The following is an 18,935-nucleotide window of genomic DNA, read 5'->3' on the forward strand; positions in this document are numbered from 1 at the left end:
AAACCTGTTACACACCACCCCCACACATGATGCTGCAAGCATTGGGCACTTGGATTAACTGGCAGCCTAGATAACCTTGTGCAAGAGTGACTACACACAGACCAGGGAACACATGGCAAGGAGGGGAAGGGAGGAAGAACAGCACCGGTGTACTTTATGGAACAGGTCATGCACTGCACATTTAAACCCTGGCAGTGTATCCATGCAACAGTGCACATCCAAAAGCTGGTGACACACAACAAACACACATGTACCTACCCCCTTCCTGCTGCTGCTTCTCCAGTAAGCGCCTATCCAAGTCGGGGAAGACCACCGCCAGCACACGCTTATGGATGTGGGTCAGACGCCGGCGCCTACGGTTCTTGTGGCTCTCAGGTGAGTCCCCCAGCAGGACCCGTGCGATCCTCCTCGTCCAGCACCGGATATCCTGCCAGCGTTTCCTCACCTGGGCTAGGCGCCGCTTCCGACCCTCCGTCTTCCTCACGGCACTGACGGCTTGCTTCCATATCTCCCCCTTGGCATGGACGCCTACCTGTGAGGATGCAAAAGTGAGAATACTTTAATACACCTGAGCAATGACACAGAGACACACATATTTATAACTTGTCTTGTTTGAACAGGCCATGGTATGCAGGCAACTCATTGCACCTTTGTCATAGGGACATTATCCTCTGGGGAAGGCCAAATGCACTATGTGGCATTGAACGTACACAGGTAGCATGAGGGGTGCCACACAATCAATGATCCTGGATCACACTGTGCATCACAAGCTACACCAGGATTATGTACAGCACCTCAAAGCAGTCACATGCCCCAGCCCACTGACGCAACCTCAGCAGAGTACACAGACACACACAGGCACAGGACAATCACTGCTCCCTGCTCACATCAGATGGCCAGGGTATATCCATCCCTCATGCAGCTAGTGTGCAACACTCCCCATATGCACTCACCCACATGACAGGGGACTTACACACACACACCAATATCCAGGGGACGAACACATCATTTGGACACTCACAGTACAGGTACACTAAACAAACACACATCTATGGGTACTGCCACCTGTCACACTGGGGGGACCACAGAATCACATCAGGACTGTAGAAACAACATTCCCAGGAGGAGTAGCCAGGCAGAATGTGGCATGCACCATGCATTGATTGTCACAGTAAGCACTATGCAAGTGAGGAGTGCACACAGGAACTACAGCATGCTCTGCATGGGAGACATGAGGCCTTTCCCACCCTGGGACCCACTCTAAACAACATTGCATGTCTGTCACACATGGACACAATGCCAGAAGTCACAGTCACAAAAAGGGGCACAGTCTAAGCTAGTGGAGTCTGCACTCACCTGCTCCCCTGGTCGACCATACAGCATGGTGTACTGTGGGAGGATCACATCCAACAACGCCATATTCTCCTCCATTGTGAATGGCTGGGCCCTCTCCACAGACCTGGACATGGTGCCAGAGGAATCACAAGCAGCAGCAGTGTTGTGGAATGAAAGGATGTGCAGGCAAGTGCTCTCTCATGGGACCTGGCTGCCTTATATCTGCCTTGCTGGCCTGTTTCATTTACAGGAGTACAGAGTGATTGGTCAGTCACATTAGCATCCTACGTTTCCTCCAATCCCTTTAAACCTACCCCAGTGAGTGTCTTTGCATGGTTTAAAAATTGAGCATGATGTCAAGTCAACAACCACTTTGCAACAAAGTAAATTGTTTCCAACCGACTTCTGCTAGCCACCTGATGGAAAAATTCAAACTTTAAACTCGGTCTCCATGACAACCAGCATGCATTTAGGCCCTTATACTTGTCCCTCATGTGTCCCCTATGTTGTTCCAATATTCACACACAGGTACGGTGCGTTCCACCGCCCTAGGACACCCCAAATGCAGTGAAACGGACCGTACACGCGTGTGTAGGGTCCCTATCACTATGGGAGTGCTGGCGTATGCGTACGCCATAGTGATACGGACCGTACACGGGCGTGTAGGGTCCCTATCACTATGGGAGTGCTGGCGTATGCGTACGCCATAGTAATACGGACATGGCCCAGTGTTTATCAAAGGTTGAAGGGGGGGTTCACGCACTGCCAAACCTTGTCTACATGCACACAGTCCACCTGCTGACGAGCGGGCATGGCCACAACACCCACATGGTGGTTGTGTGAAGGAGTGCAAGTGTAAGGTGTATTGATGGTTGAAGTATGGTGCAGTGCGTTGTTTTTGGGGTCTGGCAGCAGTGGATCTGTTGCAAAGGATCATGGTTTGTGTGTGTTGGGCCTTTTTATTGGTCCATTTGTGGGTGTGGATGTGTTTGAACTTTGGGTGGGTGTGTTATAAGGAGTGGTTGTGTTTTGGGCCTCTGTTTAGCTGCTTGGCAGTTGCAGGTCAGTGTACAGGATGTATTTGGGCTTGTTGGACATGTTTTGTGGTGTTGTGTGCATCGAATTGACTCTCCTTGTGTTGTTTTTGTTTGTCCTGGTTCAGTACGAGTGTTTTTGGCGTTTGTACGGTGCGTACATGGGCCATGTTGTTGTACAGTGCTGTCCTTTGCTATGGCTTAGTACGACTCGTACATGTTGGGTGAGGGTGCTGGTGTAGGGGTCTGGGGTAGGGTATGTACAGACACGGGCAGGGTGTTGGTCCGCACCGTCCATCGGTGGTGGTGTTTCGCACCGTACATACAGGGGGGGCTGGGTGTACGCTCCGTATATACACGGGTGGGGGTATGCTCCGTACATACACTGGTGGGGTGTGGGTACGCTCCATGCATACACAGGTGGGGGTACGCTCCGTACATACACTGGTGGGGTGTGGGTACGCTCCATGCATACACGGGTGGGAGTATGCTCCGTACATACACAGGTGGGGGTACGCTCCGTACATACACGGGTGGGGCTACGCTCCGTACATACACTGGTGGGGTGTTGGTATGCTCCATTCATTCACGGGTGGGGGTATGCTCCGTACATACATGGGTGGGGGTACGCTCCGTCCATACACTGGTGGGGTGTGGGTACGCTCCATACATACACGGGTGGGGGTACGCTCCGTACATACACGGGTGGGGGTACGCTCCGTACATACACTGGTGGGGTGTTGGTACGCTCCATTCATTCACGGGTGGGGGTACGCTCCGTACATACACAGGTGGGGGTACGCTCCGTACATACACTGGTGGGGTGTTGGTACGCTCCATTCATTCACGGGTGGGGGTACGCTCCGTACATACACAGGTGGGGGTACGCTCCATACATACACTGGTGGGGTGTTGGTACGCTCCATTCATTCACGGGTGGGGGTATGCTCCGTACATACACGGGTGGGGGTACGCTCCGTCCATACACTGGTGGGGTGTGGGTACGCTCCATACATACACGGGTGGGGGTACGCTCCGTACATACACGGGTGGGGGTACGCTCCGTACATACACTGGTGGGGTGTTGGTACGCTCCATTCATTCACGGGTGGGGGTACGCTCCGTACATACACGGGTGGGGGTACGCTCCGTACATACACTGGTGGGGTGTGGGTACGCTCCATACATACACGGGTGGGGGTACGCTCCGTACATACACTGGTGGGGTGTTGGTACGCTCCATTCATACACGGGTGTTGGTACGCTCCATTCATACACGGGTGGGGGTTCGGCGCGTACATCCGCGGCCGGGGGGCGTTTGGAGCGTACATGCGGGGGCTGGGGGGGGGGGTGGGTGTTCGGCGCGTACATACGAGGGCTGGGGGGTGTTCTGCGCGTACATACGAGGTCTGGGGTGGGGTGTTTTGCGCGTATACGGGCACATGTCTCCATGGTTGCTATAGGAGTTCGGTCCGTACGGTGTTTTTTCCATACGGTTGTGAAATCTAAAGGACGGGACTGATCGTACTTGCGCGGTCGGACTTCATTTTTCCGATTCGTACGGTAAATCGTCCGGGGATGTGTCGGACACATTTTCCGACACCGAGGACGTGTGGGGAAATTTTCCCACTGCGATTCGTATGGACATTTTCCCATGCGAATCGTACTTGGCAGTTTGTACGTTACTTGTACGATTCGTACGGTAAAAAAAACGGATACGATTCGTACGGGGGAAATTTTTCCAGGATCGGAATCGGCCCCTCAATTGCTGTACTGCTGTCCAAGATATTGAATAAAAATACTTAAAGGTTCAAATACACCAAATCAGATTGGTGAATTAAACGTTTGTGAAGGTGTTTGGCAGTACTGAGTACTGTTTTCTATATTTTCAAGGTAATTTGCAACTGTTGTCTTTGGCGAACTTTAATTTTGATATTTTTCATCACTAGTTTACAGTCAGCCTTGTATTTTTTAGAGCCTGCAGGCTAGTTGATAGCCAGTACTAAAGTGATGGAAGACACTTTGCATGATCTCTTCAACAAGCCCTTTGCAGAGATAACTAACCATATAGGTTTTCAAAAAATACTGTGAGGTACTGATTTCTGAGTGAGGAAGTCTTGCATATTGCTGTCCGGGTCTCTTAAGGGTGACCCCACAGTATGTTACAGTTTCATAAATATGTTGACTTTATAATTTGTGTTTGCTTTTTTATAGCGTGTACGCCACCTCGCAGAGCTTTGCCCCACTAAATAAAATAGAAATTAGTCGGGAATTCAGTGAAAGTCTGAACAGAAAATAGCAAATGCAACAATATAACAAAATTATTCAAAGTCAGATATCTGGCTTGGGCAGACCAGAGCTATGCTGATAAAGCAATCGTTGGACCATGTATGCCAACAAGTACAACTTTCTCAATGCTTTTTACATGTTTTCACTACATCGGAGTAAATGGAAACAAAAGATTTGATCAAAATCGATAAAGTTATGTGCATCTCTGGTAAGCAATAGCTCTTTATTGTGAGGATCCATCTGTGTGTACTTGAGATGTTTTAAAAGATTATGGGTTAAACGCTGGTTTTAGCTAAATAATCACGCATCTGAACAATGAGACCTGACTGGCACCTCTAATACATGGAAGATGATCCAAAGCAAGCAATTTAGATGCATGTGAGGTGTAAATTGGAATGCGCTTTTACGGCAGATTATAAATTAACAGTTAGAATACAGGGAATAGCATAGTGTTTTTCTAATCTTTGGTTTTGCCACTGTTTCCTCTCTGATGAGTGATATGTTATACTGTTTGCAGTATTTGAATGTGTGTAATTTTTTTTCAACAGAGTAGGGAAGGAGCCCTGCAGCATTGAACCTTGTAGGTGGAAGGATTTTCTATTACATAATTGGAAATTGATTGGGTAGCGTTCTATGAAAAGATGATCAGTCGCATGTTCATGGTTGATTGTGATAGAACTACCTGTTAAGGTGTTTCAGTCTTGATGATTGGAAGTGCATTGGAAGTGCATTATGTATTTAAAGGATGCTAGAGCACTTTAATAAGGATTTAATGATTGTGTTCAAAACATTTGTGATTTAATTTTTTGATACTGAAAATATAGGAGGCGATTAGTTCTGGTATGATTTGCAAATCTCACATAGATGCATATGCTGCAGTAGACTTTGGAAATTTGCACTGTACAGAAAATGGAACAATACCCGAGAGTGTTGTCTTACCGTTATTCTGCGTCTTCTCCAGGACATCTATGTCTGCTCCATTTTCTAGGGATTTGTGGCTGACCACATTGTACTGGATAAGTCTAAAAATCTAAGAACGGGTATGGAATATGCTGCCGCTTTCCAAGTCGTTCCACAACACGTGTGAGCTACTCCTTGGGTTAACTGTTGAAAAAAACACAAATCTCACAAAATTAGTATACACAAAATATGGGAGAGGCACTCCGTCATGGCAATTTACTACTATCCAAAAGAGAATGGTAATTCATGAATTAATTTGTCTTCCATTCTTGAGATTTGTTAAATGGAATCATAAATGTTCTTTTGGCGGACCTCTGGGTCATTAATTGGGAGCCGTATCATAGTGTCAAGGTCGCAATGTATTTTTGAATAATTGTCCTTTTGCTGTACACGCATTTGTGTGTAACGCTGCAGAGCTCTCTAGAAATTATACTTTTCGTCCTTTCAATTGCATGCAGGCTCACATAAGGAAAATAACGTAAAAGCACATTTACAGTGTATGGTTATGATTGCATTTTCTGTTTTGCATAGCTTATCCACCACAAGGCCATTCCAAGTGGGGTATGAAAAAGCTAGTGTGATAAATTTGAAAGATGACTGCAGGAAAAGCTTCCTTCGCAGTTAACGATTTAAAGTGCAGTACATGGAATGTAGTTGTTTTTAATGTTGCTCTTCATGTCATGCATACATTGGGTGGTGATATGGATGTAGTCTGAGTTAGCCTTTATTTACTGTGAATTGTTACATGAAAACCTTTAAATGATTACTTCTTTGTAATAATTTGTGGTGCTCAATGAGGCCATATTCCTGGAGTGCACTTCATGCCCTTAGGAAATTGCTTTGGAGGTAAGCAGAGCCTTTCCTTGTTTCTTCCGGGGTGAATTACGGCCGGAAGTTAAGTGATTTCCTAGAACGCCGCTGACAGTAGGGTCTTTACCATTTCTTTTAGGGAGAAAATATAGCCTGATGGCTAGAGTTGTCGACTTTCAAACCGTGCAACTGGATTCGAATTCCATTCTCTGCTAAACATCTTGTGATTCTGGACGAACTGCTTAATATCCCTATGCCTAAAAATGTAATATAATCTTGTGTTTTTCTAAAGGGTTCTAATACAACGTAATGGGAATATAATATCCTCATTAATGCATTGCAGGCACATTTGGTACTTGTATGCCGGGCATCTTGCATGGAAGGTGCACACATCTCTTGCTTGGAAAAAGAAACGTCAGTTATGTTTGTTTTCATGCTGATAGTTCCACGTGAATTTTAGTTCCCAGATACAAGGCCAAGATTTATTCAGAAATACACGTTTTCTGTTAAGGATTAACTGATCAAAGAGATTTAATCGAATACAATTTTGGAAAGGTATGTTCTCAAGGACACTCGTGCTTCAAACCAAGGCAATGGTTAAGCACACTAAGGTGATTGGATCTAGCTGTGTTAGGACGCCATGGTGTAGCAATTGTAATGCTATTGTTCGTTTCATGCTATGCAATCAATAAAAGGCTAACCACTAATTGTATTGGGACAGAAGAGGCTTGGTTAATTTTCATGGTTAAACTGCATCTGGAAGTATTGCTGGAGCTCTGTTCCTATTGTCACATCAGGTCTGAGGCTCTCACGTCAGAGACCCATTTACAAGAGCTCAAACATAAACATAAAAGCATCGCCAACTTACCTGCCAGTTCCTTCCGAGATAGGTACGCATTGTCTTCCCAGGACTTCAGCTGGCTTAGTACCACATTGATGTCCCATGATAAATTGATGTTTCATCACTGCCGAGGGTTAGAGAGGCGGACCCGTCATAACAACTAATACACCAATGGGTGTTCACCTACAAGGATACCCTGTCCTGATTCGTGGCCAGCAGATATTGCGGACCTAATTGCTCTAATTGTATGATACACCAGGCCTTTCTGGGCAAGTTCGGAAAAAAAATTCAAAACATGCATTAGATCTGCCCCCACAGGATCCTGATTCTTTCCCATGCACAAGCTGGATGATGTTCCCCAAGCATAACCGTACTGTTTGGAAGAGGATTTCACCCAAGCTAGTCTGATAAGGTCAGAAGCTTTCCCGGTAATCATCCAAGCCATAAGGTTGAGCGACCCGTTTGTCGCCAGCTGATCAACATGGACGGACTCTTGGGAAGTTGGATTGGAGAAATCATAGAAAGTTGTTCACATTGTTCATCTTCAGGCGGATACAACAAAACACCTTGGGGCAGATTTATGAGCCCCTTGCGCCACTTTTGCGTCACTTTTCCCATGTTAAAAGTGACGCAAAAGTGGCGCAAGTGGCTCATAAATCTGCCCCCTTGTCTTTTGTGAAAAATTGCACTGTGAAGGAACCTGAGAGCAGTTCTAAGCAGTTGATATGGAACCTACATTTCTGCTTGGACCATCTTCTGCCGGTTTTGACAACCCAGCAACATGCGCCCCAGCCTAAGAGGCTGAAGTCATACTCCTTCACCCTGTCCGGATCCAGCCAGAAGATGGCTCTTTCTTTCCAGGCCATCATATAGTCTAGCTACCATTGTGGTTCCGTTCCGGCCTGGCCGATAGTGGAACCAGGGTGTAAAAAGACAGTCCTTTCCTCAGATGAGCCGCCTTGAGTCTCTGCAGCACCCTTTAATGTCTTAGGCCTGGGAAGGTCCCGTGGATTGACAATGCTAGTAGCCCTACTATCTGAGCGAGGTACCGAAGAGAGATGTACTACTTCTCTGTCGCCTCTTAACTCCTTTCTGATTAGTGACAGTTTATTGTGAGGAAGACTGTTGAACCAACTTTATGAAGAAGCCCAGGAAACCCACTGACGGCGAGGGCGGAAACTCAAATTTCTGATTGTTGATAATGAAGCCGTGCTGCTGCAGGCTGCTGCAGAAGAGACCAGGGCCACTCCAGATGCATAAGGGTCGTCGATCTTGGTGCAGGGTCAGAATATCATCGACATAAATTAGCAGTCTGACTCCTCTAGAGCTTGAAAGTTCCACCACTGGGCGCATGACCTTGGTTAAAGTGCCCCGAACCGTAGACCTGGTGATCCCAAGGGAACTGTGGAAACCTGTGGTGTGGAGAGAAGATCAGGATGGTGAAGTAAGCCCCCATGAGGTCTAGATGCACCATCCAGTCATTCGGAAGAAGAATGAAGACCCTCCATCTTGTATTGGAGGTAAATCAAGCAGTGGTTGAATTCTTGCAAGTTTATTACTGGCCTCATTCCTTTGTCATTCTTTTCAACCAAGAAAAGATTGCTGAGGAAGCCTCTGGGATGTACGGTTGCGGGAACGATCGCCCTCTGTCTGAGAAGGAACTTGCGTCCTGAGAAATCAGTCGAAAGTATGCATCATAGTGGACCATAGGGGAGGGTATTCTGACCTGAACAGGAATCCCAAAGAACTCTCTGGAACCCTGACATCATTTGTAACAACCATGCAACCCCTATCACCTCCTGCTAAGTGTGGAGAAACAGACACAGTCGCCTTCCCATTTATGATGGGAAAAACAAGTACTTCTTAACTGATGCCCCACCTGGGGTGTTGGAGACTCCTCGGAAATCATGTCTGGCGCCATGACCTCTGCCTCTGTTCTGGAAGAACCCACCAAACCGCTTCTGTTCCTGGTACTGATATTGCTGTAGGTGGCCATTTGGGATTTTCTGGGAGACTGCGGAAAATCAGTGGTCAGGAGAGCACACCCTGCCTCTGTCGACCCGCTAAAAACGTGAGAAAAACAATTGCACTCCTAGGTATCATTTTACAAAATTAATACTAATTAAATAAGATAAATAGCCCCACACACCTACTGCCCAGCGATACACTCACTCACAAGACCATCAAAATACTTCATAAAACAGTAGTTATGACATCTATTAGTGTACAGAATTACAATAAAAGGAAAACATAAAAAATATAAATAAAGTGCAGGGTCCCCAGTGCCGCAGAACCACAAAAAGAAAAATATAAAGAAACTTATTGCTGTTATACAGTTACATATGTGTTACTCATAAGAAACAACCACACAAGATCAACAATGTTAATCCATAATCCTTAGAGCGACACCATATTGTTTGTTTATTGCAACTTGTCGATGTCCTAAAGTCTTCCAAGGAGCTGTACCTTCCCCAGCAGGGGGTTCATGCTGTGCTCAGCAGCCACCAGTAGAATCTGTTTATTCAAGGGCTGCGGGGCAAGGTACATACCTCTTTGCAGAGTAGCATCCACTGCATCAACAAAGGCATTATCCACAGGTAATTGCTCCTCCCCACTCCCATAAATGGTACCCTCCCTGTCACCTGCCAAGGGTGATCATGGCCCAGGGGTATTATTAAATTGGCTAGGGACATCTACACAAAACACCCTCTGGTGATAAGTGATAGCTAGGGCCTCACTATACCAGGCCTCGGAGTTGCCCTGAAAATACAAAGGAGTGCTGTCCCAAGATGAGAATGTCTTCAGACGAGACCCAGAGCTGCAGCTCGTAGTCCCACAATAAAGATAAACTGCTTACATAAGGGTTAGTAAACAGTGGAGGAAAATATGCACAGCATGTTTGAAACTACCGCCACTTGCGCCTACCTCTCGCATAGCGATATTGGAAGAGAGAGACTAAACGGAGTCCAAGCGTACCTGCAGTTGTGGCGACCTCTAATGGCTAACCGCTAACACCGCGTTGGAGGGATCTCTGAGGGCTTCACTTGCCGATGCGGAAATTGTGTGCCACCTGCGATCAAAGAGCAATGTTCCCACCAGGTGAGGCACCCCTGAAAGCGGACCCTGCTACCTGGTGCCGATGTTATTCAGCGGCCTGAAAAAGACATGCCAGCCCTCCCGATTCAGGTGGGAGACTACCGATTTGAAGGCTAGGCTCCTGCCTCCCGATTCAAGCATCCAGAAACCCGATGCAGCAGGAATTACAGAATGACCAGCTTTGGGTGCTTAAAATAACTCAAAGTTGAGTTAAACTGAGAGCTCAAAATTACGTTGGCTCTCCAGCCTTTGTTTTCCTCCCCACAACCCGTAGTTGTGAATATATTATTGCCTGAGCCAGCCCAAAGGCTATTGGTTTAGAAGTGAGCTTGGGCATGCCCAAGGTTCAGGACTCCGGAAACATATGTTTTTTCCTGCCTTCGAGTCCTACGCCCTGCGTAATAGTATTTCTGGGCGGGCTTCAGCACTGCAGGCATCTCTCCTGAGGCTGAGTGCGGCTTGAAGTACTGCACTGTCGGTAACCTGTTCCTGCAGGCCAGTGCACAATATTGTCAAGTTCCCTCTGCCTGCTATGGCGTGCTCCTGACACAGGTTAAAGAAAGGTAAGGAAAAAAAACATTTAGTGAAAGTGAGAAATAGCCTTGGGAGAAAAAACGTTTTTTAAACTGTTTTTGCTTGAACACTTTGTAAAGCAAAATATCACAAAACGGAAGAGACAAGGGGCTGAGTCTTCTCTGACTCCCTCATCAATATCTAAATCTCACACAACAGAGAAAAACTTGTGTTTCGTTTTGTGTCTCTTTATATTCCCTCTACCCTCACCGCTACTCTTCATATCTTTAAAAAATTTGCGCTCCATCCAGCGTGTTGGTCTGCACCTGGATGTATGATGCGGCCCTATGATGAAGCATGACACTGCTAAGTGTGTGAGGGCAGTATTAAGACATTTTTTGTCTTCCCTTGTCTAGTGTTTGGTAGGGTTGTATGTGAGACACACCACCCCATTGAGGGTAGGTGGAGAATTTTGTGTATCTCCCTGTCACTCAACCTGGGGAACAGAACAATCTGTTTTTTAGTTCTTCTCAGTTGTGTGAGATTTAAACTTTGTAAAGCTACCAACATTAAAATGTTGATGCCAGTCTTCATTCACACACGCTTTAATCTCCCTCTCCAAGAATTACCTCAGACACCAAAGCTTAATGCTTTGGCCTTAATTCTTGGAGAGGGAGATAGGAGCATGTGACAGGAATCAAATTTTTTGCCAGTTTTACATATTATTAGTGCACCTAAAAACAGAGTCTAAAACTCTGTTTTTGTTAGCGTCAAAAATGAAATACTGATTTTCCCTATACTCGTGGTGTGGTGTTAGGGCCAGAGTTGCAGACTTAGAACTGGGAAACTAGTTTCAAGTCCTGGAGTTGGCTCATCATCCTGTGATTCTGGGCAAATAACTTAATCTCCCTATAAACAATGAATGGTGACATGGTGTAATGTAATTGGTGCTCATGTAAAGCACTCCAGTACCTTCAGGTCGGTTCTGCTATATGAAAAATGAACAACAAGGTAAAAACAAAGCATTAATATAAGTAAAGACTGTTTAGTGCCTGATGTGCAAATGGCTTGTCCGTTTAAATTGTGATCTTGGACAAATTCTTTATTTCACCCAAACTTCTTGTGAGAGGCTGGCCTGGTATATGATGTCCATACAACCACATACAGTGGTTTTAGAGGTCTAAGACAACCTTAGAAAGCTCTCTAAGTGGTAGCTGTGGAGAGCAGCCTTAAGGGTTAGTCCAGAAGGAGTGTAAAGCAGCTTGTTTTACCAGTATGCAATCTTATAGGTATAGATTGGATAAAAGGAACCACACAATGTACTTATAAAAATCTGTATTTATTATACAGTACTCTCCAATACACACATGTATCTCTTACCCTGAGATAAATACAATGCACACAACACATAGCGAAGAAATGATGTAAGTAGCGCAGAATACACAGTGAGCCCCATGGCGGGACCAAAATATATATGAAGAAAGTGGTATAAGAATCATGACTTGAGTTGACACACAGTCAAGAGGACATAGAATTGCTGGGGACCCAAGGAACCACCCAAGGTAAGTAGATAGGGATCCCACGAAGAGCATGTGCAGTGTCCGAACACAACTGCGGTCTCCGTACAATTCAATGTGTATATTAGAGCACGGTGCAAACAGTGCTCTAATGTTCTCTCTCCACATCATCTTCATCACCAGCTCATCTTCCAGGTATACAGATTTGAACTTTAGTGCGGCAGACTGTCGCAGGTTATGACTCAGATTACAACAAGAACACAACTAGTGTCCTTGGGCAAAAGCACCTCTTTGTAATTTGATGCCTTCTTCATTACCACCTTGTATTTGTCACGGTCTATTCTTCCAGGTGTATTGGCTTACCCAGTTTCTCCCATTATGTTGACTTGTCATGCATTGATGAAATTAATACATATGACTCTCTTCCTGGAAGTGAGCATGCTACGTTCTACTTACAGGTGTATGTATGACCTATTTCTATAAAGCAGGAGTTATTTCTTGAAGATGGTAAAAAAACATCTCTCCCAGTTACTAGCGGCTGCTCCATTAGGGCGTAGGAGCGCCGCCCCACAAGCAGTGCGAGAAGCAGAAAATAAAATAATATTTTAAATACCATTTTATTTACTGCTTCTTGCGCTGCAAGAAAGCAGAAGGCAGTGGTATGCCTGGTTTTGGGCAGGTGGGAGGATATGCCTAGTTGGAGGTGGGCGGGTCGGGGAGGAGTGGCTTGCTCCACTCTGAGTGGCGTGGCTTCTTGGTTGGCCCTGGGCCTGACCAAAGCAGTCATGCACACTCTACATTTTCTCTATGTAGGCTGCATGCAGCCCACATAGAGAAAATGGCCTCCCAACTGGTGCCCGGCTGGGCGCTGTCCATGACTCCGCACCAATCACAACGCTTCTATTAGAGCGTTGTGATTGGCTACAGGAGGGGAGGGAGCATGCCTGCAGCCTGCCCTGTTCCTGCTCCGGACCGGCCCAGGAGCAGAGGCGGCGCGGGCCCGCCATCAGGTAAGTTTTAGTTTTATTTTACACCCCCGACTCGCCCCTGAGAATTGCGACCCGCGACTGAGAGTGACCTTGAGGAAATCTTTCCGTGGCCTGTGAAACCTGTTCAGTGAGCTGCTACAGTGTACACAGTGCAAGGCTAGCTAGACACTTTAGGTACACATTGGAACTCATCCATGCAAATGGACTATTTGCCAGACATTTTTTTAGTACCACGTTTTCGCGCCCCTACAAACTTTTGTGGTAGCGTAGTTGGCTGTTCCCTGCGCTGCCTCCCTCCAGCCCATCTGACTTTGCCACATATTGGTGTGGTGTCAGAGCAAAATGGGTTAATTATTTCCACACGCAAAGCCGGCAGGGAATGGGCAGAGTTCGCCACCTCAGGCGACATAGCCTGGTTTCAGGAAAACATTCATGACCTCTAGTCAGGTTTTATGTTTATTGTCTCCAGTATGCTGTTCCCACCTAGAGTATAATACCACCTCTTTGGGACAAAACACAAGCTGGTTCCAGAATCACTTACAAAGTGAAACCCGTTCTAGGACGGATGCCACAAATACGATTTAAAGGGGTTGTGTGTGCTTGAGTAGGTTTACAAGTTTGTATGTTGTATGTGATTTGTGTTTGGATGAGTGTTTATATGGTTTCTCTGTGCCCTTGTATGTGTGGGGGTGTCTGTGACAGAGGGCGAGGAGGCTGCTTCAATTTCTCCCACATTATCACAACATACACAAAAAGGATAGCCTTGACATAGATGCCAACATAGACACTATTCTCTACCCTGAGCCCTTGGCTGCACAAAGGCATACAATACCACACGTCTCTTTGCTAAGATATGTTTATATGGGCATGCATGGAGGCAGCCCCAAAAAAGCATCTTGCCTGACAAGCAGCAGAAAATGTCATATAACATACGTCAGTTTCACAATCCAAAGTACACAGAGACAGCGACAGCTAATGTTACTTGACAGAATGTGTAATAATCATATATATCAAATAGGTTACTTGTTAGATGGAAATCGAAGGAAGCCTCTTTCAAAATGCAAGACCAGCTGTATGAATGTGAACACCATATGCCGAATATTATTATGGTTATAAATGTTCAATAGGTTTGTGCTAATTGAGTGTCATTGAGTGGTTGTGTGCATTTGTATTGTAATGCTATTGTAATGCTGTGTATGACTTGGCATATTCTGAGCTGTGGCCCATGTCATATGATGTGTCATTTTGGAGATGCATGTAAAATTGTATGTCAGAGATTTTGTTATCCCAGGTTTCACATGTGAGCATATTTGAAATGCGCTATATTTTATAGTTTGTAATTTCATCTGTGTATTTATGCCTTTTATATATGGTAGTTTAAGTTTATGTCATATTTAGGGTGATGGTTTTTCTTCCATTTCTAGGATAAATAGTTTTTTTTAAAATTTACTTTATTAATGTTTGCCTTTCTGCTGTTTGTGTTATATCCTGTCTGCATTGATTTTCAGAGTGATTCTCTGGTCTGGCAGTGCCTGTGAGTGGCTTACTCCAAGGCTTGGCTGGAGTAGATTTGAGCCTGTCTGGGCAGTTGTACTACTTAAATAGATGTGGGTGTAACTTATGAGCACTGGGTCTGCCTTACACTTTTGTAATAGTGGTTACACATGTTCATGGCCCTCCTTGTTCCCCTTACTTTTTGTACTTTTCTCTTCTTATCTCCCACTTTGTAATAGGTATTGTTCATTTTTCTGACATCCCCCGCCCTGGCTACTCCTACACATACTACAAAGTAGTAGGTCTACGTGTGCCTGAGTTCTACTTGTAGTGGTAGGAGCCCTCTGAGAAATGCAGCAGATTGAGGCGAAAATCTACAGCGTGGATTTTGGCAAATAGCACTTAGTTATTTGAGACGTAGTACTACAATAATATTATTCTGAAACTCGCAAATTGCCTAGTAAATCAAGCCTATTGTTTATAGTTTCAGCAGTTGTAGTCTCTATGTCCCAAACGTAAATTTTATCATTGACCGTCAGAGGCAATTGGAACAATTAAAGGACAGTGGCACAAAGCTAATGTGCACCTTCATCAAAAGCAGTTCTGAATTACCTTCGGGTCGCATTCCCACTCTAAACACTAACACTCTTTGAAGTGCAGAGTGACTCTGCACTTCAAAGAATGTTAGTGTTTATAGAGTTAGAAAGCAGACTGGTGCAGAAAATGTTTCTCACTGTGAAGCTACAGGCCCTGCCATGAGTGATGCACCTCTGAGAAGCATACACACTGAATGCCAGCACTGGGCCTAGCTTCAAAAACATAACAATAGAAATGTTTCTGACTCTAGGCCCTGCTGGCACACAGCGTGTATATTGCTCAGAGGTGCGTGGCACTGGCAGGGCCTAGCTTCAGAAACATTTCTATCTACATGTTGTTATATGACATCCCTTTATTAATGTAATAACTGCACTTTCACAATTGCTTTATTAACCTTCTTGCTTCTCAAATTTGCTTGAAAATGCACCATTCACCCACTCTTTTTTCAAAATGTTCTCGAGGGGAAAACCCCCCCGAGTTCCCGTTAAGATGTTCGGGATCACTAGCTGTGCTCGCTCGCCACGGTGCACTCCTACAGAAAGTTTCCGCCCAGCCACTGTCAAATGTCACCAGCCACCACTGTCTGTGATCTATTTGGTGTTACGTCTGACCCGTTTCATGTTACACGTTATTCAGGTCTTTCCACCCACGCATTTTTCTCCCTCTTATCGAAGTTGCAATGTTGGCATATATGCTGAAAGCAGGAATAAAGCCGAGAGTGAAGGATGGCCCCCTCGAGACGTTTGATGCGTCGCACACCGCCTGTCAGGGGAAACACTACACCTTAAAGACAAAGCCTAACAGTACGCACAGCAACATTATCATTTGAAAAAGTATACAGTGAGAAATGAACATCCACGGTACACACGCTCCATAAAACAATTGAAGCAAAACACTTATCTGGCTGCTGAGTAGTGAAGAAAGAGGGGATGCTGTTTCTTGAAGAGGTTTTTATGGGGAGCCAGAGCTATCTGATTGGTGGCCTTTCAATTTTTTTGGGACTCATGAAGTTTGAAGTCTCACGATTTGTTTTGATTGTTATGTGTGTGTCGGCTGCTGAGCCAAATAAGTGAAGAAAGAAAAGCATAATCTAAAGCCTCTGGTGCTGTGTAGAATCCTAGTGATTTTCCCAGTTATTTATGAATTGCTGTTTCTTAGTGGAAAAAGTTTAGTTAGGCAAATTGAATGGATTCATGAATATTTAAAATATTGCCTTTCTTTTTTATACTTATTATCTTGATATTTTGGGCAGCTGGTTCGAGTTGACTTTTGTCTTACCCATAATGTTTTCATTTTTTGACGTTACTGCTAATAAAGATACAGAATTTAACTGTGTGTAGTACTTAAAGGGCATTTGAAAGGACAAGGACAAAAGGGTTTAACGCATTTTTTAACAGCAGGCATTCAGATGGTCTCTACATCCTATGGTATTATGTTAGTCTTTTAACTTATCACTTGTAGGTAACCTTGGCATGAAAATATATTATCAGACCACATTCTCTTCATGTAAAATGATCACTCTAACCTTCTTTTGGTTTATGAGTATAGTGGATATCTTTGTAGCATATAATTGCCCCACATCACCAACTTCACTGAACATTTGAGTGCATCTTAAGAAAATCAAGCGTTTGTAAGTTGTTGGCAATCTGCTTGAAATCCCTGCCAGACAAATTCCACTGCATGGCCCCTTCCTTCAAGGGCTACAGCAGGACCTCCCCGGCCTCATCATTCAAGTTTCTGCCTCCTCACAGTAAGAGTGTGTGAGTTGCTAACTGAAAGGTGGTGGGGTAAGTGTATGCCATGTAGGGGTATTGGTGTTCAGGGGTTGGCCATCTACACCTCCTAGAAGGAATGGACTGCAAAACAATTATGATGGTGTCTATCAGGAATATGGATTTTAATGTACTAATGTAATCCTCATTGACATAGAGGATAACACCTTTTGATACACCAGGCCAATAAAGCTAGCAATGTTGAAGGGAAGCTCCCCTCATTAAATTGCCAATGTGACTGTCCCTTTAGCTTGCATCAAATGTAAAGCAATATTATCTTTGTTGTGAATTTACATCTTTTATGTAAACATTTTTTGTGAGAAGCAATATTTAATAATGTGCATTTGCCTTTTTGTAGGGAGGATTTTGCTGTTACTGCATGAATTTGAAAGCCATATAATTGAAACTATGGATTGACTTCGTTATTTGCAACTTTCATTCAGATTTGTTACACTTATTTGTGTTTTTAAACAGGTATCCCTGCAATACCACAAGAACGTGTGTTCAATACGGAATACCTGGACAGAGAACATCCCAAATTGTACACCAGTTATTCTAGTATGTACCATTACCCCTTCCCAGTGGGGTTTGCTGTCAGTCAACAAGGCTACAGGGGAGCACCACACTCTCCAGGGTTCCCAATGCCAGGAGGGGGCAGACCAGTGCACAGCAGCCAGGGACCTGTAAGTCTTTTGCTCTTAAAAAAATTATTTTTTTAAATCCCGGGTTTTGATTGAATGAAATACACAAGTGATGTTAATATAAATTGGTAACTGAATTTGCAGCATTTTCCAGTTCAAGAGGCCAATCTGTTATTGGGTAGGCATCTCAAATAATTAATATCATTAGAATCTATTGCTACCTCACCCACTAGTATTCATTTATAATAGAAAATTGAAAAGTAATTCCACAAGTTTTTGATTTGTGGAAGTCATCATTTATCGTAACACCATAATCACCAATTTTACATATTTTGTGGTAATCTTATCTTCAAACATGTTCTAATGTGATACTTGTAATCTCCATAAAAACTGTTGCTATTCCAAATATGACATCAACATTCTCTAAAACGCTTTGGTTGCTAGGTTTGTAATGCTAAATTAATATCTTTCTATATTGTTTCTAACAATTCAGATTATCATAAAGAATAACAAAGTGGAATATTCTATATTAAAAGTGTACCACAAGAATCTTGAAAGGAGTTTTTTCAAGTAGAGGATTCTGTGAATTTGAAAGTAAATATTTGACCGTCAGAATAGTTCTATTTTCCCTAACACCTGGACTGATTTTGAATGAATTATGAATATTTGAAGACGAAATGTTAAGGTTTTCGCTGATGCCAATGCTGATTTTGTAGCTTGAAGAAGGGAAATATTCGTCTAGAAGATGAGCATTTTGAACTAATAGTTATAAATGTGTCTTCTCACATATCAGACACATGTAAATTATACTTTAGATGTAGCAATGGTGCACCGTTGAATTTGGACATATATAAAGGAAAAATAACTAGTTTTGAGTACATTGTTGAAAGAATTGTTGATTATAATGTTATGACAAATGATAATTTTGATTTACTAAAAAAGATGAAAAAAAATGAATTACATTTTCTATTAAATAGGAATAATAGTAAGAGAGGCATCAATAATAGATCATAATAAGACCAGTTCAAGAGATCATACAGTATTATG

General features: G+C 44.1%; 1 protein-coding gene across 1 annotated transcript in view; it reads left to right on the forward strand.

Annotated features, from left to right (window-relative positions):
* Positions 1-18,935, forward strand: part of DMRTB1 (DMRT like family B with proline rich C-terminal 1) — a 504,969-nt gene that overhangs the window by 131,779 nt on the left and 354,255 nt on the right. The window contains exon 2 of the mRNA XM_085600154.1: positions 17,722-17,930. Within this exon, the coding sequence (XP_085456280.1) occupies positions 17,722-17,930 (209 nt within the window). The remainder of the gene's footprint in view (positions 1-17,721; positions 17,931-18,935) is intronic.

The sequence above is a fragment of the Triturus cristatus genome, chromosome 4_2 (genome assembly GCF_964204655.1).
Source record: "Triturus cristatus chromosome 4_2, aTriCri1.1, whole genome shotgun sequence".
NCBI lineage: Eukaryota > Metazoa > Chordata > Amphibia > Caudata > Salamandridae > Triturus > Triturus cristatus.